The following is a 24052-nucleotide window of genomic DNA, read 5'->3' as shown; positions in this document are numbered from 1 at the left end:
GCAAATATAACCCTCCCTCTCCCATCCCGAAATCCCTTTAGTAATTTATTTTTCATATAATAGAAACCCTCCCCCCACCCCACTCTTATCTTACATATTAAATATAGAAATATTAGAAAAATGGCATCAATCATGACAAAAGGACGTTAATGGTTCCCAAATTTTAATGAAGTTTTTATAATTTCTATTTTGCACCACTATTGATCTTTCCATTCTGTATATGTGACACACTGAATTCCACCAAAATTTAAAATTGAGCCTACTATGGTCTTTCCAGTTATTAGTAATATGTTGAATGGCTACTCCGGTCAAAATCAATAAAAGTTTGTTATTACACATTGATATCTGACTCTTTTTTCTCATAGACATACCAAAAAGTACAGTATCATAGGTTAATGCTACGTGATTTTCTAATAAACAATTTACTTGATCCCAGATTGAGTTCCAAAAGGCTAAGATATGGGGACAATAAAACAAAAGATGATCTAAAGTCCCAATATCCAGATTACAATGCCTGCATCTATTAGACAAAGAACTATTTAACTTTTGCAATCTAACTGGGGTCCAAAAAGCTCTATGTAACAAAAAAAACCAAGTTTGTTTCATTGACGCTGACATTGTACATCTCATTCTCCAAGACCAAATTTGTGGCCATTGAGATGCTGAAATATCATGCTTAATCTCAATGCTCCAAATATCCCTAAGAGTATTTTTTGGCTTCTTTTTAATCAATTCACTAATAGTTTTATACTAGTGTGCGGCCTGATGTCCCAGAAAGTCCGCCTGAAAACATAAAAATTCTATGCTAGGTTGAGTATTCAAATTTTTCCATTATTTTTACTAGCTAGGAGTACCAGAACTGAATACAGGATGCTAGCCAAGAATCCATTTAGCCTCTCCCGATGCTTAGCAAGACTCTGGACCCCCTTCCCTAGGTTTAGATTCTACCAGAAACCTAGCACCGCTTGGCTCAGATCAGTCTCCTGCACAGGGTGCCTGCCAACATCTGCTGGATACAGAGATTACTGAGCTAGTGAGCTGCATGGTGCCTCTTACAGTTTACTGCTCATACCTCTACCTCCATCTGCTTATGGATGGGCGTTACCCATGTGTATCTGGACTAGTTTAGTGGATGATAAGGAAATACTCTTATAAGCATGCATGCAAAATGTGTCCTAAATGCAGGAGACGTGTTTTAGAAAAAAAATCCTTACGAGTATGCAAATAGAGAAAAGAAGACACTCACCCATCAGATGTGTTATCTTTATACCTACTGATACATGGTTTTTTTCTTTTGCATAGAGCTTTTTGGACCCCTGTTCGTTTACAAAAATTAGATAGCTCTAAGTCTAATAAATGTTGGCACTGTCATCTTGAGGCTGGGACATTAGATCATCTTTTATTCTATTGTCCATATATATTATTATTTTGGAAATCAATTTGGCCTCAAATAAATAGGATGATGGACAATCCAGTAGCCTTGACTTATGATACTATTTTATTTGGTACAACAATGAGAGCAAAAAGTCAAATTTCATCACATAATAATAAACTTTTATTCATATTAACTGGAGTAGCAATTCAACAAATAACATGTAACTGGAAAAATTATGACAGATTAAGTTATAATTTTTGGTGGAATTCGGTATGCCGTATATATAAAATGGAGCGCACAATAGCAACACAGAAAGGTTATTTTGGTAAATTTCTGAAGATTTGGAGACCATTAGCAGATTTTTGTAATGATTAATAACATTTTCCCATAATAAGAGATTTGGTAAGTGGGGATGTGGGTGGGTATTATTTTATTTACCTTACAATATGTATGAATTAATTAATGTATTTTTAAGTATTAGGTTAGAGTTTCTGAAATACGAAGGGAGGGCTTGGGGGGGTATTTTATTTATATTTGTCATATATATTAAATGATTTATATATTATCTAAAACATTATAAAAATATGAATATAAATATGATATATTGTACTTAAAGTATTCATGAAGGAAAATCAAGTGTGTGTTTATAAGATTATATGTATTTTTCTGATACACTTGTTGTAATATGAAAAAATGAATAAAGAAATTTAATATACCTACTGATTCTTTTAAGATTCCAGATATATCCATATTTTATTTTAAAAAGATCACCTAATTTTGCAGCAATCACTTCTGAAACTTCACACTTGGTCCGTCTCTTCTCTTACCATTAGAGCCTTCGGGTTCAGTTGGTTTATAGGCAGCTCCCCTCAGGTTCTTCACAGGCAGAGCAGCTGGTTGACTAGTGGGCTCTTTATCTGCGGAAACTTCAAGGTGAACAAAAACAAAAGGTAAGCCATGCACAAATGGTTCAGTAAACCACAACATCTGAAGTTTTTCAAGTTTAATATAAATTTGATTGATCGCTTATTCAAAATTCTAAGCAATGTACACATCAATAAAATTACAGATTTTTAGGGGCCAACAAAACAAATGACAAAAACTAAATCTTATAAGACATTTTAAAGACTAAGGGGCTCATAATCGAAAGAGAAAAATGTCCAAAAACCGGCCTAAGGAGGCACTTGGACGAACATTTCTCAAAAACGTCCAAGTGCCAATAATAAAAACGGGTTTTGGACGTATTTCTAAACGACCTAGGCCTTCATAGTGCCACTGAACAACCAAAGCTAAACGGAGTGTTTCGAGAGGCGTGTCGAGGGCAGGAGTTGGGCGGGACGTGGGTCGGCTTAGACTTAGTTGTACATCATGTATAACCAAAAGTTTTACAACAGAGCCTAGACGGAACTTGGACGTAAAACATGGTCTAAGTCACAAAAACCCACCTAAAGTCATCAGATAATCACTGCAAACACATAAAACAGACTACCCCGGTGATCACCACCCCCCCCCCCACAAAATTTTTTTTTTTTTTTAAATAAATCTTTATTCGTTTTCAAAAATTACAGCAAGTGTACAATAATCCATCAGAAATATATTAATCACTTGACAATCTTATTTGTAATCTTCCAATACATAAATATAAAAGAATCCCACCCCACCCTCCCATATACTAATAATTAACAATTATCAATTCTTATCATTCATACTCCCACCCTCCCTCTATCTTTTCAAATACTGAGGTGTTTAAAAATTTTAATCATAAATTTAAAATTCAGCCTCCAGACCATCATCACCTGGCCACCTGGCATAGGAAAGCCTAGTCGTCCAGCCCAGAGGTAGCTTAAGTCATCTTGGGGGTGAGTTAGGGACTTATGGAGAGGAGGATCCATGCTCATAAGCCCCTGTAATCACTGCATTGATACTTAAACATGTGCACTCCCCTATACACCCTCAAAACCCTTTTGTACTGGCATATAAGTGGCTCCTGCAGCCATAAGGGCTATTGGGGTGGTAGATAAGTGGGTCTAGGGGATTCTGGAGGTGGTTTGGGGGGCTTACCGTAACCTATAAGGGAGCTGTAGGGAGAAGACATGGCACCCTTTTTGTGAAGTTCACAGCAGTGTCCTGTAAGGTACCCCACTATTTAGGAGGCATGTCTGGGTGTGCAGTCCATCACTTTGCAGACCCCTCCCACATCCAACAGGGCTTGTTCTAGGCGTTTTGGACTTGGACAGAAAGTTGGACGAAAATGTGGTATAGAGATAGATGATTTAGTGGCTTGGACGATCAGATCGGCAGGACATATAATTAAACGATTTTCAAAATGAAAAAAAAGTTGGACGTATCTTTCAAAAATGTGTCTTAAGCTGTTTTTTTTACTTTGGACGACTTGCGAGATGGATGTAAACGGACTTAGACGTCTCTTTCAATTATGCCCCTCCACCCTTACAAACAAATTAAAACAAAAGGAAAAAAGGGGAAGAGAAATACAAGTTGTTGATAATAAATAAGACACTTATGGGAAAAACAATGGGAAGGAAGAGATCCATGTACTTCAGAGAAGTTATGAAGTGGAAATGAAATAAGGCTCCTAATCAGGCTTTCTAATTATCAAATACATCCTTAAAAAGAAAGCTTTTTTAATTTGCTCTTAAATCTGTCTAAATTGCGTTCTTCCCTTGAATAAATAGGGAGTGAATTCCATGTTTGAGGGACTGTGACAGAAAAAATGAATTGCTGCCATGTATTAATAATTTTAAGTGAGGGAATTATTCGTAAATGTTGATCATTTGACCTCAATAATCTAGTTGAGGTGTAGGAAATCATTTGACCTCAATAATCTAGTTGAGGTGTAGGAAATCAGTAATTTATGAATAAAAGCAGGAGTTTTGTATAGCAAAGATTTGAATGTCACCACACACTAGGTGACTGAAAACAGAGGCCTAATTCCTGAAGTATGGCTGTTATCATGAGTTCTCCAGATCTCGGCAAAAAATAATTCTGAATGCTGAGCAAAAGCCATTTGGAGAATAATTTACAAAGCCATTTACTGAGATAACTGGCCTGTCTGAAAATTATTCTCTTTAGAATGATTGAATTGTGTGCAAACTTCTACAGCAGAGGTTTATTTTTTATTTTTATTTCAAATTTTTTTTTTCTGTTTTTCATCTTACATCATCTGAACTGCTTTATCACCACGCTCCTCCCTTCTCAGTCATCTACACAAATAACAGGTCCAAAACATTTGGGAATGCTTTTTAGCTTATGGACAATACACTAGCTAATTTTCAGAGGAAGACTCCCCAGGTAAATTCAAGTACCCTTGTACTTTGCAACTATACAGGCTATTTGAAAATCACTTCATAATTATTTCATTCCCATCTACAAAAGCAGAAACACTGAAGTGGAAGGGGAAGATACTACCATTTAGAGCTCCCTTAAAATCCTCCAAAGGAAGCCGCCTCGTTTCTACTTTCATGTTGGAAGTAGATTTTCTAGGTGTCCGATCTAATTCATCCTCACTGAAGAATCGAGAAATTCTAGTGTTTGTCAGATCAACATCAATCCAGGCACTAACAAAGAAAACAAAACTAAGTTATGCCATATTTTTAAGATGGAAAGAGCAATAGCATTACAAAAAGGGAACTATAATAATTTTGTAAAGATATGGGGGCCATTGGAAAAGTATTGTGATGAAGAGACATAAACTCTTTCCTTTTCCTTTCTTTTTTAGATTATTTAGCACACTCAAGTGGGGTGGGTGGATTTGGAGTGAAATTAAAAAAGTTATGTTATGATAAATTGCATAATAAAGTATAATGTATGCTTGTTGGGAAATTGATGAAGGGTGGGTGGGGACTTTTATACTATTAGATTTTATGTGTTAGATATTACAGTGCTATATTGGAATTATTTATGATATATTTTTGTGCACTGGCTTTTTGATTTAAAAATGAATAAAGATATTAAAAAACAAACAAACACTAAGTTAAAAAGAAGAAAGCAGTAAAAGGGTACTTTTATAAGAGGACTTCTAGGTTAATAGGGCAGAAAAGCACTTATTTTAAATGGGGATAAATGGCAATTAGGCGCCTGGAAATGGTGCCCACTACATGTCAATCACCGGTAGGCGCTGTGTCCTGAATTGCAACTAATTTTTGTACAGATGCCTTAAATGTAGACCAGCGTTTTACAAGTCTATGTTTAAGGCGTCTGACTCGCGCCTTGGAAGCGCCAGTATGTGTATTGATTTGGGTTTTGTAACCTACTTAGGGCTCCTTTTACGAAGCCGCGTTAGCGGTTTAATGCACATAATAGCGCGCTCTAATTTGCCGGTTGTGCTAGCTACCGCCTCCTCTTGAGCAGGTGGTAGTTTTTTGGCTAGCGCGGGGGTTATCGCGCGCTAAAAATGTGCGTGCGATAAAGCCGCTAACGCGGCTTCGTAAAAGGAGCCCTTAGTCTGCTGCAGTCTTTATGTGGTTCAAAATGTATATGAAACAGGAAGTTAATTTGTTCCCGAGAATCTCCTGTTTGGTTCTCTACTCCTGAAGATGCTGTTTAGTGAAACACAGACTGGTGTTGAAAGAGAATTTGAGAAGAGAGACTTTCCATGCTTTTGATGCTTGTGAAGACAGTTGATACAACTGATTAACAGAAGTTGCATTCAAGACCAAGGGATGACTCAGTATATAAGTCTAAGATTTAGTTTAGTGTATGTGGAGATGGGAAGTAGATAGTTTATAAAGGCAAGTATGTCTTTATAATATATTAATGTACATTATGAATTGTGCCTTGAGCAGGAGTAAACATCCATCACGTCTATAGTACAAGTACATTCTGCTCAAACTCTGTCCCCTACTGGCAAAGTATGCACCATCATGTCAAGTATGGCTTTTTTTTTTTTTTTTTAACTCTGATCAGTATTTCATAAGAGGCCACATACACGCAAAAATGACTTTATAAACTTACCTGCTCCACTTCATCACTGACGCTTACCCATTCTGCTTCTATTCCTTTCTCTCCTCTCTTCTACCTTCCAAAGTATTTAGATCAATGCTGTCTTTTTAAAATGTTTATTTTATTTTTATTTTTCTTCTAACTCTACTTTTCACTTCACTATTACCCTCCAGGTACTTTAGTTAGATTGTGAGCCTTCGGGACAGTAAGGGAATTTTCCAAGTACCTTTCTTATTTCTAATCTTAATGTATATTTTCTGTAAACCGCTTAGAACCTAACGGATGTAGCGGTATATAAGAAATAAATTACATTACATTACATTACCTGTGACACTCCATATCCTGTATAAAATTACCTGGATCTTGAGGCAGTCAAACTGACCAACTAGTTCTCCCAGTCTTTTGAGCTTACCCATCTGTTCTTCACCATGAAGTTCTTTTTGACTCTTGGGCAATTTTTAACTTGCAAGACTCTAAGGCAGCCCAGTTTTCCATATAATATTCCTTCTCCTTTTTTCAATCTACCCAAAATAGTTCACTGGCTGCGATATGGATCACAGACCACAATACCTTACCTATTCTGCTTTGGAGCAGGGATGCTGTTTTCCCGAGCATCCCCCTGTCCTTTCCATTTCTCTTCTTCATTATCCCATGAAGATTTGGGTTCATGGCCCTTGGAAGACAAGATGAAACAAAGAAATTACTTATTCTGTGCTGTGATAACGTGTGGTGATAGGAAAAAGGAAACCAATTAATTTAAAATGAATCAAGTTACATGAGAATATGGCAAACAATTGCTGTATTTTGCCAAGTTAAAGAACACTTGTGCTGTTCTCTCTAAATATATTTTTGACCATTTATTATCATCACACAGTTAAATGTATATTTTAACTGGCAGAGACCCACAACACGTGTGTAAAATTATCCCTCTCCCCTTCCCTCCCTTGTTCCTTAACCACCTCCTCCCATCCTTACCCACCTTCCTCACTCTTATTTTCCCTTTTCAGCACAAACCCAACACTTTCTCTCCCTAGGCTGTCCACATCGCTAACTTTCTTTCTCCTATCCTAGTGGCATAGCCATGGGTGAGCAGGGGTCCACCCAGATTCAGTTCAGACCTACTCAGCGGCAGCTTGCATTGTCAGGGTAGTTGACGGAGATACCCAAGTCCCGCCAGCTAAAGAATCCTCTCCAGAGCCTCCCAAGTTGTCTTAATCCCTGGGCAGTTGGCAGCACACTTCCAGCCACCAATGCTGAGAGCTGCTTCCCTGCACATGCTCAGGTCATGCCACATATGTATTTATACCTTCTTTGGAGCAGGTTTACAGGGGAACTGGATTTGATTTCCACTGCGACACCTTGCGACTCTGAGCTAGGCACTTAACTCTTCCATTGCCCCAGGTACAAAATAAGTACCTATATATGTTTATTGAAAGCTTCTACACCACTATTAATGACTGGGGAGTCAATTCAGAGTGGTTTACATGAGCTTCTGTAACGGTGTTACAATAGAGTTAGCAGGGGGGGGGGGGTTAGATGGTTTTCAATACAGACACATTTATACCATAGTCAATCATCCTACTTATATATACATATAATACTAGTATCGTGTACTATGTTCTTCCTAAATCCTACTTATTTGCACACATAATACAGTAATATGTGATCTTAACCACAGAAAGAATCACATCCCCTTTCCCTTACCTTGAATTTGGTTAACTTATCTTTCCTTCTTACTGGATCATGGACACTAGACAGTGGACTATCCCAAGGGCTGCTCTCCTCATCACTGTTCTAAAATTTTTAAAAAAATGAACTGGATAAAAAGCATTAAACTCCACTGACACTCTTTATATGATCCTGGACTGCTCCAGATGTTTAAATGCCACCATTTAGACCTGTGGATACTTCTAAAATAACCATAGTAGCCTACGTTATCTTTATAAACAGCCTCAAAATAAGCACCTGCTTATCTTCCTACCTATAAAAGGTGGCTTGCTCTAAAACAGCATATGTAATTGTCACTGTCAGAATGCAAAAGCAGAATCCGACATTTCCGCAGTGAAAGGACAGCAGCCAAAAGCAAAGAATTACTGCAGAAATAATGTCACCAGTGACAAAGATATCAATATTGGTGAAAGAATGGTGAAAAAATGAGGTACAGTGGTACCTTGGTTTACGAGCATAATTCATTCCAGAAGCATGCTTGTAAAGCACAGTTACTTACCGTAACAGGTGTTATCCAGGGACAGCAGGCAGATATTCTCACATGTGGGTGACGTCATCTACGGAGCCCCAGCGCGGACAGCTTTTCAAGCAAACTTGATTGAAGTTTCAAGCTTGCTATGCTGCACCACGCATGTGCATGCCTTCCTGCCCACTAGAGGGCGCTTCCTCACCTTGTGGTCCTCAGTTCCATAGCCAGCAAAGAAGCCATCCCCAGGGAGGAGGGCGGGTTGTGAGAATATCTGCCTGCTGTCCCTGGATAACACCTGTTACGGTAAGTAACTGTGCTTTATCCCAGGACAAGCAGGCAGCATATTCTCACATGTGGGTGACCTCCAAGCCAACCAAAAAAGGGCAGGTGGGAGGATGGCAATTTAGGAAAACAGGTTACGCAAAACTGACTGGCCAAACCGGCCGTCGCTTCTGGACAACGTATCCAGACAGTAATGGGAGGTGAAAGTATGAACCGAAGACCAAGTGGCAGCCTTACAGATGTCCTCGACCGGCGTAGACCGGAGAAAAGCCACAGAAGCTGCCATAGCTCGGACCTTATGCCCCGTGACTCGACCATGGAGCGTGAGACCAGCCTGAGCGTAGCAAAAAGAGATACAAGCCGCTAACCAGTTGGACAAGGTGCGCTTGGAAACAGGATGTCCCAACCGATTAGGATCGAAGGACAAAAACAATTGAGGAACCTTCCGATGAGACTTAGTGCGCTGAAGATAAAAGGCCAACGCCCTCTTACAGTCAAGCGTGTGAAGCGCCACCTCGCCAGGATGAGAGTGGGGCTTCGGAAAAAACACCGGAAGAACAATGGACTGATTGAGGTGGAAATCAGACACAACTTTAGGTAAAAATTTAGGATGAGTGCGAAGAACCACCTTGTCATGATGGAACACAGTAAAAGGCGGGTCCGCAACCAAAGCTTGCAGCTCACTAATTCGACGAGCGGACGTGAGCGCAAGCAAAAAGATCACCTTCCAAGTGAGAAACTTAAGATGAGATTTGTCAATAGGCTCAAAAGGAGGCTTCATCAGCTGAGCCAAAACCACATTAAGATCCCAAACTACAGGAGGAGGTTTCAGAGGAGGATGAACATTCACAAGACCCCTCATGAAACGAGTAACCAGAGGATAAAGAGAGAGAGACCCTCGAGATGCCGATGGAAAGCAGCAATAGCGCTGAGATGCACCTGAATGGAAGTCGTCTTCAGCCCGGACTGGGACAAATGCAACAAATATTCCAGAACCGAAGACACCGGAACCAAACCCGGATCCAGATGGTGCGAGGAACACCAGGAGGAAAATCTTGTCCATTTCTGAGAATAACAAAGCCGAGTCGAAACCTTACGCGAGGCTTCCAACACGTCCCGTACAGACTGAGAAACGGGAAGCGAAGTCAAGGGGAAAGGAACCAAGCCGTCAGATGTAAGGACTGAAGATTGGGATGCAACAGTGACCCCCGACTCTGAGACAGCAGAGAGGGAAAAACAGGCAGTAGCAGAGAGGGAAAAACAGACCCCCTGACACTGAGTTGAAGAAGCAGGGAGAACCAGTGCTGACGAGGCCAACGAGAATCATAGTGGCTCTGGTCGATTTGAGATGTACCAACGTTCTCAAGATCAGAGGGAAAGGAGGAAACGCATACAGGAACCTCCCTCCCCAGTCGAGAAGAAAGGCATCGGCCTCGAGACGGTCCGGGGAGTACATCCGAGAACAATAGAGGGGCAGTTTGTGAGTCCCCGGGGAAGCAAACAGATCCACCTGAGGAGTCCCCCAGCGGTCGAAGACCTCGTGCAGAACTCGGGAGTTTAGCGACCACTCGTGCGGCTGTAGAAGACGACTGAGTTTGTCGGCCAGACAGTTCCTCTCTGTTCTGGGAGACCGCTCATTCCCAAAGGCGCAGGGCTTCCTGGCACAGGGACCAAGAGCCCGTTCCCCCTTGCTTGTTCACATAGTACATTGCCACTTGGTTGTCCGTCTGCACCAGGACTACCTGATCGTGCAGCAGGTGGCAGAACGCGCGAGCAGCCAGAAAAATGGCACGAAGCTCCAACACATTGATGTGACAAAGACGGTCCTCCGCCGACCATAGACCTTGAGTCCGCAGACCGTCGAGATGAGCCCCCCACGCGGACTCCGAAGAGTCCGTGGTCAGGACCTTGCGATGTGGAGGGACGAGAAAGAGCAAACCCCCGGAAAGATTGGAAGAGTTGGTCCACCAACGGAGCGAGCGTCTCAAGGAAGGAGTCACTGTTACAGGACTGGAGACCGGGTCCCGATCCTGACGCCACTGAGAGGCCAGGGTCCACTGGGGAAGCCTCAGGTGCAAGCGGGCGAACGGCGTGACATGAACTGTCGACGCCATGTGGCCGAGCAGAATCATCAGACTCTGAGCTGATACTGAGGGCTGCAGCGAAATCCTTCGGTTCAGTCGAAGCAGGGCCTCCAACCGAGGAGGGGGGAGGAACGAACGGAGGCGAACCGTGTCCAGCACGGCCCCAATAAACTGAAGGGATTGAGCCGGGCACAATTGAGACTTGGGAAAGTTCACCTCGAATCCCAGACGTTGAAAGAAGATGATAGTCTGTCGGGTCGCTGGGATAACCCCCTCCTTGGAAGGAGCCTTGATCAGCCAATCGTCCAGGTAGGGAAAGACCTGCAGACCCTGAGAACACAGGGCCGCCGCGACAACCACCATGCACTTCGTGAAGACTCGAGGGGACGAAGCCAAGCCAAAGGGGAGGACCCAGTATTGAAGGTGCAACTCCCCCACCTGGAACCGTAGAAACTTGCGGAAGGCGGGTTACACCGGAACATGTGTATAAGCTTCCTTAAGGTCCAGGGAGCACATCCAGTCCCCTTCCTCCAACAGTGGGTACAGGACCGGAAGCGACAACATACGGAACTTCTCCCGGACAAGGAACTTGTTGAGCTTCCGGAGGTCCAAAATGGGGTGCAAGTCCCCGGTCTTTTTCGGGACCAAAAAATAACGGGAGTAAAACCCCTGACCCCGTTGGTTGGGGGGCACCCGCTCGACTGCCCGGAGACTCAACAAGGCCCTGGCCTCCGAGAGGAGAAGGGGAAATTGTGTCCGGTTGAAAGGACACGCGCCGGGAGGGCTGTCCGGAGGAGCCTCCTTGAAGTTGAGGGAGTAACCCTCCGAGATGACACGGAGCACCCAAGCATCGGACGTGATCTGAGTCCAGGTCGAATGGAAAGCTCGCAGCCGGCCCCCGATTGGAAGCGGGGACGGCGACAGCGCGGAGGGGGCCCGCCTCCATCCGCTCAGAGCGTCAAAAAGACAGCGCCAGTTTGGACGCCGCTTGCACCTGAGGCTTCTGGTGGGACGCCCTGGCCTGCTGAGGGGGTCGCCAAGGAGGAGGCCTAGAAAAAGCCGGCGTGGACTTTTGAGGGTAGCGTCGCGGGGGAGGTCGGTAAGGCCTCGGAGTGGCCACTTTGGCCTTGGGGCGGACCAACGAGGCAAAGGAGCGCTCATGATCGGACAGGCGCTTGGTAGCCGCTTCCAGGGACTCATCAAACAGTTCCGACCCCACGCACGGCAAATTTGCCAGGCGTTCTTGTAAATTCGGGTCCATATCGACAATGCGCAGCCACGCAAGACGGCGCATGGCCACGGCAAAGGCGCAGACCCGGGACGACAACTCAAAGGCGTCGTAGACTGCATGAAACAGGAAGAGACGCAGCTGGGACAAAGTATCAATAAGCTCACTAAAGTCCTCCTTATGGGAGTTAGGCAGGACCCCGTGATAACAGGGCATAGATTTGACTAGTCGCCGCAGATAAGAAGAAAAGGCGAAGGCGTAGTTGAGCACTCTATTGGCCATCATAGAATTGTGGTAGAGGCAGCGCCCAAACTTATCTAGCGTCCGCCCCTCACGCCCGGGCGGAACCGCTGCAGAGACGCGAGAAGGCTGGGATTTCTTCAACGAGGATTCCACCAGCAAAGATTGGTGGGACAATTGCGCCTTCTCAAAGCCCTTACAGGGGACCGTGCGGTACTTCGATTCCATCTTCGAAGGGACAGCCGTGACCGCATAAGGGGACTCCAAATTGCGCAAGAACGTATGATGGAGGATCTTGTGCAAAGGCAAACGCGGAGCCTCCCACTGAGGAGAGGGCAAATCCTGCTCCTCCAAAAAGTCCTTTGTATATTGAGACCCCCGAAAACAGGTCGAGGTCCCAGGCCTTCCCCATATCCACCACGAACCTCGAGAATGAAGAGGGCCCTGATGGTGGGGAAGAGGAGCGCGAGGCCCCTGCCGCCATGAAGGACGGAGAAGCCTCCCGGGAGTATCTGGGTTCCCGTCCGGTGCCAGACTCTGAACCTCAGGAAGCTGCACCAAGGGACTTCGGCGGAGTCGGAGATCTCCGACGACCCGAGGAGCCCCTCGGGGAAGTCCCCGGGGTCCGAGGCACCGAGGACCGCCCCCTCCTCCTCGGGGAGGAGTCCCTGGATCCCTTCCCTGCAGGGGAACGCAGAAGCCTTGGATTATCCAGGCAGAGTTCTGAAACCCCGAGGTGCTGCGCCTCCCGGGTCGGCGAGGAGCGACCGCACCTCCGCGGAAACCCTCGAGGACGTTTGGGCTTCCGGGATCGGTGCTTCACCCGGGGCTGACCTGAGGGCGAGGACCCGCGGGAGGACCTCGACGAGGAGGAGGAGGAAATCCTGCGAACCCGGAGCACCTTGTCCCGAGGTCGCACACTCTGCCTAGGCTGGTCCACCGCCGGGGTCGAGGTCGGGACCACCACCGGAGCCGAGGTTGGAGCCGAGGTTGAAGATACGGTCGAGGACGACTGCAGGTGGGCCATGGCGCAGGACAGCTCCGAGGCAATAAGCACTCGGAGCATGTCCTGGAAGACCGGTATAGCCATCATAGATGGCATGTCCGAAGACGGCGGGTGCTCTCTCGAGGGCGACCTCGGCGAGGAGTATTCCCGTGGAGCACCCGACTTCGACGCCCGGGGTGGAGCCGAGGATGACCCCCCCCCCCCGCCCCCGTCGAGGAGCCCGAGGATGGCTTCTTCGAAGACCCTGAAGTAGAAGAAGGAAGTGAGGACTTACCCACAGTGGACTTCGGGGTCGAGGACGCAGGCTTCGACGAAGAAGGTCTCCGCGGCGAGGTCGAGGCCGAGGTCAAAACCGAGGCCGACGTCGAGGCCTTCCCCGCCGCGGGGTCAACACTAAAGAGCTCCGCCATGCGGGCGCGCCGACGGCGGAGCGCTCGAGGCTGAAAAGTCGAGCACCGAGTGCAGGAATCAGTCGGGTGATCCGCACCCAGGCAAACAAGGCACCACCGGTGCGGATCGGTGATGGAAAGCAGCCGATCACACCGGGTGCACTTTTTAAAACCCGTCAAAGGACGGGACATGAACACGAAAAACGGCCGGGAACAAGCGAGGTCCCGTGGCCGCGGCTACCGGGAGCCCCCGGAGCCGGAACGAAATTTTTTTTTTTTTTTTGACGATTTCGAACACACAAACGAACAAAAACAATAAAACAAACCCAGCCGCAGTGTCAGAAGGCAAAAGGCACGGAGCACAAATTCCACAGGGCTTCTGGCTCCGCGGAAAAAACTGAACTGAGGACCACGAGGTGAGGATGCGCCCTCTAGTGGGCAGGAAGGCATGCACATGCGTGGTGCAGCATAGCAAGCTTGAAACTTCAATCAAGTTTGCTTGAAAAGCTGTCCGCGCTGGGGCTCCGTAGATGACGTCACCCACATGTGAGAATATGCTGCCTGCTTGTCCTGGGATAAACCAAAATACTCATATATCAAAGTGAGTTTCCCCATAGGAAATAATGGAAACTCGCTTTGATACATTCCCCCCCTCCCCCCGCTCGCATCGTGATCCGGCATCCACCCACGCACCCGATCACATTTCTTACCCTCATTTGGCACCGGCACCGGCACCAACGGATAGGACATGCCGGCGCCCGAAGATCTGCCTCCTTCGCGCTGGGCCTTGAGCATCTGCACATGCTCAAGGCCTTCGGATTCCTGTTCTCCCCGAGATTCTCGGATCGGGCACCGGCACCGGCAGGTCCTGTGCGTTGGTGCCGGTGCCAAACGGGGGTAAGAAATGTGATCGGGTGGGTAGGTGGATGCCTGGGGGAAGCCGGATTGCGGTGGGGAGGGGGTGCGACACGAGAGGAGTGTGCCGGATCGCTAGGGGGAGGGTGCCGGATTTGGGGGGGGGGCGCGCTCGTAAATTGAGGCACGCTCGGTTTCCAAGGCGCCGATTTTGCGTATATTTTGCTCGTTTTGCAAAACACTCGCAAAATGGTGCACTCGCAAACCAAGGTACCACTGTATATGCGTAAGTGTGCGTGCCATGTGATACACACGAGTCAACCAAATTAACCAAAATATTGTCACTATTCGGCACCATTTTATACATGGTCAGTATTGTCACATCACCAATACTGACTATCATTGACACACAGGGCTCCTTTAACTAAGGTGCGTTAAGGCCTTAATGCATGGAATAGCGAGTGCTATATTGCCGTGCGCGCTAGACCTTAATGCCAGCATTGACCTGGCGTTATTCTAGAAGCATACTGCGTGGTGTAGTGCGCGGTAATTTTGTGCGCGCGCTAAAAACGCTAGCGCACCTTAGTAAAAGGAGCCCACAGTCTTTTTCGTATAACATTTTTATTCATTTTATTTATTTATTTGTTCATTTTTATAGCCCGTCCTCCCCTGGAGCTAGAATGGGTTACAAGGATACATAAACAAAGTTTTCAGGAACAGAGATATGCACGCTACAGTCAATAACATGCTATAGGGAGTTAAAATCACAATGAAAAAAATGGAATGGGAAGGAAGACGATTTTGTCAAAACACAGACCGTGTTGGGTCCCTATCTTTTAACACAATGGTCTCAAACTCAAACCCTTTGCGGGGCCACATTTTGGATTTGTAGGTACTTGGAGGGCCGCAGAAAAAATAGTTAATGTCTTATTAAAGAAATGACAATTTTGCATGAGGTAAAACTCTTTATCTATATATATATAAAATCGGAGGTATGTATGTGTGTATGTATGTATGTGTGTGTGTATGTGCCGCGATCACGCAAAAACGGCTTGACCGATTTGAACGAAACTTGGTATGCAGATCCCTCACTACCTGGGATGATATGTTCTGGGGGTCTCGCGGCCCACCTGCACACGTGGGCGGAGCTATAAACATAAAATCAGCTTTCACCCATTCATGTCAATGGAAAAAATGTAAAAAGCTGCCATTCTCACAGTAAATCAAAAAGGCTTGACCGATTTGAACGAAACTTGGTATGCCGATCCCTCACTACCTGGGGTGATATGTTCTGGGGGTCTCGCAGCCCACAACTCTATGTTGCTTGCTCAAGGGTGGGTTCACCCAAGAATTTATATGTTCTTGCTCCTGGAGGTGAAACTAAAAATGTTGTTTATAATCAAGTTTTGCGTTAGTTGTATTGTATTCATTTTGTCAAATATTTCACATTATAATTTGAATATATGTGTGTGTGTGTGTGTATGTATGTATGTATGTTCCAGCATAACTCTTCAATGCATGGACAGATTTCAACCAAACTTGACATACACATTACTTACTATCTGAGGACAAACACTGTGGGGGTGGGAAGGGGGGGGATATGTAAAAATGATTGAAAATGACAGATTTTAGTATCTACCCCATAGTTTGCTTTAGTATCCCATAGTATCTACCCCATAGTGTTTTCGGGCTCACAGATGAATACTCAGCATAACTCTGAAACGCATGGAGATATTTCAACCAAACTTGGTACACATATGACTTACTATCTGGGGAAAAATATTGTGCAGGTGGGACGGGGTAAAATACTGTGGGGGTGGGAAGGGGGTGATATGTTAAAATTATCAAAAGCGACAGATATTAATGTCCAACCCATACTTTTCGGGCTCGCAGAGATGAATACCGACACTCCCGATGCCGTTTAAGTCTAAGTTCAGCCCCATAGAGAGGGACATTCCTTTGGGACATGTGGAGGGTAAGGGGTTGGGACATGGGGGTGGGGCATATGGGACATGTGGGGGGGGGGGTAATGTGGGGGGGTGGGACATGTGGGACATAGGGGGGTGGGACATGTAGGGGGTTGGACATTTTGGGATAAATAAATATCCGGGCAACGCTGGGTAATCAGCTAGTAGTTTATAAAACTTTCCTTTAACAGTTAAAAGGAAAGATATATAAACTATAAAGAGTTTTACCTTATGCAAAATTGTCATTTCTTTAATAAGACATTAACTGTTTTTTTTGCGGCCCGGCTCCAAGTACTCTATTTTTTATTTTTTTTTTGCAGCACTCACATTTAAAGTTCAATATCTTTTCTTTCTCAAAACTGGCACATTTCAATCACTAAATTGAAAATAAAATCATTTTCCTACCTTTGTTTGGTAATTTCATCAGTCTCTGGTTGCACTTTATTCTTCTGACTGTGCATCCTATACTTCTTCCCTTCTTTCAGCCTCCTGTATGCTTCCTCTCCTCCAGACCTCATTCCCTCCCCCAACTTTTTCTTTCTTTCTTTCTCAGTCTGTCTTTCTCTGATTCCGTGCCCCATTTTTTGCTTTATTTCTGATTCCCTGTCCCCCCTCCTTCTTTCTTCCTTCCTCCGTGCCCCATTTTTTGCTTTTTTTTCTGGCTCCCTGTTCCCACCCCACCTTCTTTATTTCTTTCTTCCTTCCTGCCCTCCCCCATGACACCGCCGCCGCGGAATAGGCTGCTGCCGCTGCCGCTATCGGGAACAGGCAGAGATCTCCCTGCTTCTCTTCTGCACCAGGCCGACCAACTCTCGCCGCCCGACATCAATTCTAACGTCGGAAAGGACGTTCCGGGCAGCCAGGCAGCGATTGGCTAGCCAGAACGTCCTCTCGACGTCAGAATTGACGTCGGGCCGCAAAAGTTGGTCGGCCCTGCAGGGAAGAGAAGCAGGGAGATCAAAGAACACGGTGCCGGCCTGATCCCCGATGGCAGCAGTGAGAAGGGAAGGGAAGCAGGTTCGGCACTCTAGGGAGAACAGTGTACCGCCCCCCCCCCCTCCCTTGGTACGCCACTGGAGCAGCAGCATGGCTGGCCGGTTCGTTTGTTCAAAGCCGCGGATGGCGGCTCCTTGCGAGATCCGTGCCTGCGTCTGAAGCCTCTCTGATGTTGTGACATCTGATGTTGTGGCTTTGAACGAACGAGCCGGCTGCTGCTCCAAAAGGAAGAGAATGATGGCCTCCAGACCGCGGGCCGCAAATAAAACCTGGAGAGCCACATGCGGCCCGCGGGTTTGAGACCGCTGTTTTAACACATATGTGGATATCATTGATGTGTCACTTTCCACTGTTAAAATAAAATCCTGCATCACAAACATTATTTCCACAGTCATTCTTTGACATTGTATCATATTATTGCTACAAATTAATCTATTTCCAAGTTGCAAATAGTCATTTTATTGCAGTTATCCAGTAGTTACTACAATGTCAGTTGCCTGTGCCCTGTCACTCCTGCTGTACATTTCCTTTAATGGTAAGGAGTTCTCAGGCAATAACTGTGATACCAATATTTCTGCATCTTAGTAGATTTATAAATAACATAGGGGACCTTTTACAAAGCTGTGGTAAGTTCTAACGCGTGCATACTGCAGCAAACAATGGCATCATACCAAAGGGCATGCCGAGCAATCCCACAGTAATTTTGCCATGTGCTATCCACGCACTAAAAAAAAAAAAAATCACAAATTTATTTTTTGGTGCAGGGGGCTTGTCTGGGGGTGGACAGTGGGTGTGTTCTGCACTAATCGGTTAGTGCAGCTACAGTGCCATGTACTAACCGATTAGCACATGCTTACCGTGTGAGCCTTTACTGCCTACAGTGAGGGTTCATATGCTCATCTGTTTTAATGGCCACTCGCTAGAAGCTAGCTTTTAAGTAAACAGTTTTATCTTTTTTTTTTTTTTTCAAATTAGTGCAAGGTCATTAATACAAAAAAAAAAAATTAAAAAAAGAACTATAGGAAATTCAGCCATTTTAAACCCCAGTGGTAAAAATGGCCTTAGTGTATGGGAAAGACTAAGGCTATTTTTGACCACTTTTTGGTAAAAGGGCCCTGTAATTTTAACTATTCTTTCACATGATTCTTCATACATCACCTGCAGAAACCTAACAAACTGATTACACTTTAGTATGCTTCACATGCTGAGGAAAGCTAGGTCCTACTTCAGCCAACAACACTTTGCCATCCTTGTCCAATCCATCATCCTCTCCAAACTAGATTACTGCAATGCCATCTACTTAAATCTATCAAAAAAAAGTATTCTAAGACTCCAGCTAATCCAGAATACTGCAGCCAAACTGATCTTCTCAAAACGCAAGTCTGACCATGCCTCCCCCCAGCGTTCCCGCTAAGCTGCGCTGGGGTGCGCTGGCGCTCAAAATATTACCTCGCAGCGCACAAGTTTCTCGTCACAGCGCACACAGTGTAGAGCACAGTTCTTCAACCGCCGGTCCGCAAACAAAATCTTGCCGGTCCGCGAAGGATTCGGTCCCCGCCGCAACGAAAGGCCGGCGTCAGCTGACTTGCAACTTCCTGTTGCAGTCGCTGTGCCAGGACTCCTGCCTTCGCCGGGACTCCTGCCTTCCACCGCGTTTGCCTCCTGCCTTGTCTCCGCACCTCCAGACCAGCAGCGGCAGCTGTGTATGCTTTTAACTTCGGCACAGAGCTGCCCCTAATCAATAGTTTAGCGCGGTTTCATAAGGCAGCCTCGGGGCCTTTGCTAGGCCGGCCCACATCGCATCATCGAAGCGGGCCGGCTATCAAAGGCCCCGAGGCTGCCTCATGAAACCGCGCTAAACTATTGATTAGGGGCAGCTCTGTGCCGAAGTTAAAAGCATACAGAGCTGCCGCTGCTGGTCTGAACTCTTGGGCCGCTGAAGGAGGGCAAAAAGCAGCTGTCCTGGAGGTTTCCCTTCCTCTCGCCTTTACAGGTTCCTTTTTTCCACCTTTTTTTTTTTCCTTCAAACGGCAACGGGCCCCAGCATCGACATCAATCAAGTAAGTTCCACTGTCAATCAAGCGGTTCTGCTCGGCCAAAGCTTCCCCTGTGACATGAGCCACCCTCAGGGGAAAGAAAGTGACCCACAAAGGTGAGGGGAAGGGGGGCAGATGATGGAAGTTGGGGGGGGGGGGAGAGAGAGAGAGAGAGAGAAGGGGCAGATGATGGAATGGAGGAGATGAGAGAGAGAGAGAAGGGGACAGATGATGGAAGTGAAAAGAAGGGAGAGAGAGCAGAAGGCAGATGGATGTCAGTTGAGAAGGGAGAGCAGATGCTGAATGGAAGTGGGGAAAGAACACATACTGGATGGAAGGAGGAGATAAATAAAGGGGGAAGAAAATAGTAAGATAATGGAGGGGTGAGGGAAAGGGGTGACAAGCTGTGTGTAGACACAGTGAAAAGAGGGAAACGGGACTAAATAGTAAGAAAGAATTTAATTTAGATGGAGGCAGAAAATAGAGAAGGAAGACCAGAGAAGAAAAGGGAAGAGAGAGCAGAGAATGATCAGATCTGAGTGGAGGAAATGAGAAGAGAGATATGCTAAAAACCACAGGGGGGAGGGAAGGATAGAGATGCCAGACCATGAGGGGAACAGAAGGAAGATGATGGATGCTAGACCAAATTGGGGGGTGGGGGGGGCAGGAGGAGAGATGGCAGGGAAAGACAGACAGTGAATGGAAGGGGCAGATGCTGGACTGAAGAGACAGAGAAGGTTATCATGCTGCTGTACCGGGCCATGGTACGCCCTCACCTGGAGTACTGCGTCCAGCACTGGTACTTTAAGAAGGACACGGTACTACTCGAAAGGATCCAGAGAAGAGCAACTAAAATGGTTAAGGGGCTGGAGGAGTTGCCGTACAGCGAAAGATTAGAGAAACTGGGCCTCTTCTCCCTTGAGCAGAGGAGATTGAGAGGGGACATGATAGAAACATTCAAGGTACTGAAGGGAATAGACTTAGTAGCTAAGGCAGGGAGAACGAGAGGGCACTCTCTAAAGTTGAAAGGGGATAGATTCCATACAAACGTAAGGAAGTTCTGTGGTAGAAAGCAACATATTTATTTGGCTCATAACTTGCTGGCGCCTGATATTTTTAGCTCACAGTGAAAAAAGTTTGCTCACAACACCCGCCCGCTTAGAGGGAACACTGCTCCCCACTCCTTACCAAACTTCACTGGCTCCCAATAATCTCCAGAATCCATTTCAAATGTTCCTGCCTGGCTTTCAAGATCATTCATGGAATCCTGCCTCCTCTTATCCCACTGTCTTTCAACTCCTCCAGTCCCGACTCCTCCAGAACTGCTCAAAGGCTTAAACTAGCCTTCCCCTCTCCACGCGGCATCCACTATTCAGGCAAACTGGGAAAATCCCTTCTCTTCAAAATCACAGGTCTTTGGAAGGACCTCACCACCCCGCTGCGGAACCTGAGCTCCCTTCAGTTATTCCGCAAACAACTGAAAACCTGGCTTTTCAGCAAATTGTAGCTCTATCCTTCCCCCCTTTCTCTCCCCCCTTCTACACATAAGTTCATGTAATCCTTTTTCTTCTTCTCTACCCACTATTTTAAGTTCTTGTAAACCGTGTCGAGCTCCATTCTCATGGAGATGATGCGGTATATAAACTTAAGGTTTAGTTTAGTTTAGTTTTACCAGCATAAAACACTGTCCCTCCTTTTACAAAACCGTGCAAGAGGTTTTTAGCGCCGGATGGCACACTGAATACTCTGCGTTGCTCTAACGCTCATAGGACTCTATGACCATCGCAGCAGCGTGCTGGCTGGCGCTAAAAACCTCATGTGTTGTTTTCTAAAAAAGAGGTATGCGTGTCTGATGAGTAAACTCTGTGCATTTATTGATTCTCTCTCTTCCACCTTATGTTTTCTTAAACAGAGTCTGTGATGTAAATGATGCATAAGGAGCTGCTTGTTCTGCTACTTCAAATAGGGAAATGTTTGGAGTAGCTGAAACTCACTGTTGGCTCTGACTAATAGCTTCACCAACTACTTATGTACACAAGAAATACAAAGGCAGATCAAAAGCCAAATCAATTAAAATAGCTTGTGATTGCTCTCATTTGGGATATGTTCTGTGTTCAAGGAAACAAGGCCTATAACTTATAAAACAACTTTTCTGTAAGCACTGGAAACCTTATGGGCAGTGTCAAAATTCTCCTGACTTAGCCTTTTGCTAGTGCATCTTGCAGAATGAAATATGCCTCAAAATGACCCCTGGTCATGCCCTTTGACTGCAAATCGCCAAACGACGCTCCTACTCCCACTTCATACCAAGCCACTAGAATCGACTGCCTCTACAGATCAGATCCCTTGAAGGACTCCTCAACTTTAGGAAAGCAGTAAAACCATACCTCTTCACCTAAACCCCTGCCCTTGACTGAAGAACTACAAAGAAGTGTATATTGATATCAGGAGCCCCACAGGATAACCATGAGGTGGGAGAAAGAAAATCCAATGTAGTCTGCAGTAAACAACAGCAAGCAGAAAACAACGAACAGACTGCAGATAATGTACCAGATGCCAGGCGTTGTTTATTAATAAATGCAGTAACACATACAACCTTATAGCCAGCCAAGGGACCCGACACGGTCCGTGTTTCGGATAACATGCCTTCCTCAGGGGTCCATGGTGGTTAAGGTATAAAGCAAACTGCATAAAAGATAACAAACACACGCCAATAACGATCAAATGGGGTCTTGCACAGTGGCAAAAAAGGTTATCCGAAACACGGACCGTGTCGGGTCCCTTGGTTGGCTATAAGGTTGTATTATGTTACTGCATTTATTAATAAACAACGCCTGCATCTTGTACATTATCTGCAGTCTGTTCGTTGTTTTCTGCTAGCCACGAGGTGGGATCAGGGCTACCACAGTAAGCTATGCTTAGATTTCGATTTGAGAATTAGCCGCCTCCTTTTCCAAATCCGAGTTTAGGATGAGTTAAGGTGGGTACAGCTTGTAATCTCTTAAGAACAAAGCAATGAAAGGTTAGGTGAGCAGAAGTGAAATGAAATATAGGTGTTGAGCACTTATTTTATTTGTTGGAGCCGAATGTGTTTTGGAAGAGATTTTGTAACTGTTTGTTATTTATAAACTAGTTGGTTTAAATGCCTGCAGTTGTCTCATCTTTCACTTCACCTCCAGAGGAAGGCAAAGTTTCAGTACCCATATCGGTTTCAATATTGAGCAAATGGTTCAGTCTGTTCAAAGTGTAACTTATGATGGGTTCAGCACCCCCAATTATTCTGAAAAATTGGCTCTTCTTATGCTAGTGAGCAAGGTGCCAGCATGGAGACGCCTCCACGTGCAAAGGATGCTGCTACTAGCTCTGGGGATGCTTAAGAAAACTCCACCATGTCCAGGGCAGGGTAGTACTAGTACCCCAGTCATTGCCTGAAGTTGCCATCTATGTTCTGAATGCAGACGCTTGGATGTTTTCCAAAGTGCTCCCAATTTTCTGCCTGCCCCTCTCCCCTTTGTTCAGTGGCGTTAACATAACTGAAGAAACGCCTGCAGATATCACAACCACATAACACAGCACAAACATTTAAACTGAGTCTAGCCCATTCACATTCACCCTTTGTTGTTTTATGAATCAATTGCGAATGAGCCACATTCAAATGTTTTCCTTTTAACATTAACAGTACCCCTATTCATGACCCTACACTATCAGGTTCACAATGTTAAAAGGGAAACATTTGAATGTGGCTCATTCAAAACTGGCTTGTTGGGCGAATGCAAATGGTCTAGATCAGGGGTCTCAAAGTCCCTCCTTGAAGGCCGCAATCCAGTCGGGTTTTCGGGATTTCCTCAATGAATATGCATGAGATCTATGTGCATGCACTGCTTTCAGTGCACATTCATTGGGGAAATCCTGAAAACTCGACTGGATTGCGGCCCTCAAGGAGGGACTTTGAAATCCCTGGTCTAGGACAGAAAGAGTTTACATTTTGTTGTGCGCTTATGTGGTAATGATATCTTCAGGTATTTTTTCGGGGGGGGGGGCAAATAGAAACATGGGAGCACTTTGGAAAAACATCCAAGCGCCTACACTCAGAATATAGGAGGCAACTTCTGCAAATGAATGGCCTACTGATCTTTTCCTGCCCTGGACACGCTGGAGGAATTTGCTCGAGTACCCTTTGCACGTGCAGGCTTCCCCCTGCTGGCGCCATACTCGCCAGAACCCATCAAAAGTTACACCTCATTGGACAGACTGAACCATTAGCTCAATAAGGGGGGGGGGTTCTCACAGCCTTAGGATTCAACTATTCAAAATGACTGAGGGGGGATAAACCTAATGGAAATTATCCCACGGCTTGACACAGTCATGGAGTTCACTCAATACTGGGGGGGGGGGGGGAGTGCTCAAGCACCCACAAAGACGACTCCTATGCAGTGGC

General features: G+C 45.6%; 1 protein-coding gene across 4 annotated transcripts in view; it reads right to left on the bottom strand.

The window, feature by feature from the left end:
- Positions 1 to 24052, bottom strand: part of LOC117366941 — a 67974-nt gene that overhangs the window by 40020 nt on the left and 3902 nt on the right. For 3 of the 4 annotated variants that reach the window (XM_033959005.1, XM_033959004.1, XM_033959006.1), the window contains exons 2-5: positions 8039 to 8128; positions 6910 to 7007; positions 4802 to 4950; positions 2203 to 2301 (exon numbers count right to left, since the gene is read on the bottom strand). In XM_033959005.1, the coding sequence (XP_033814896.1) occupies positions 2203 to 2301; positions 4802 to 4950; positions 6910 to 7007; positions 8039 to 8128 (436 nt within the window). The remainder of the gene's footprint in view (positions 1 to 2202; positions 2302 to 4801; positions 4951 to 6909; positions 7008 to 8038; positions 8129 to 24052) is intronic. The other variant, XM_033959008.1, reaches the window with a different exon arrangement.

Source organism: Geotrypetes seraphini, chromosome 9 (assembly GCF_902459505.1).
Source record: "Geotrypetes seraphini chromosome 9, aGeoSer1.1, whole genome shotgun sequence".
NCBI classification, from domain to species: Eukaryota; Metazoa; Chordata; class Amphibia; order Gymnophiona; family Dermophiidae; genus Geotrypetes; species Geotrypetes seraphini.
The sequence above is the reverse complement of the archived record's forward strand: the minus strand, read 5'-3'. Positions and strand labels throughout refer to the sequence as shown.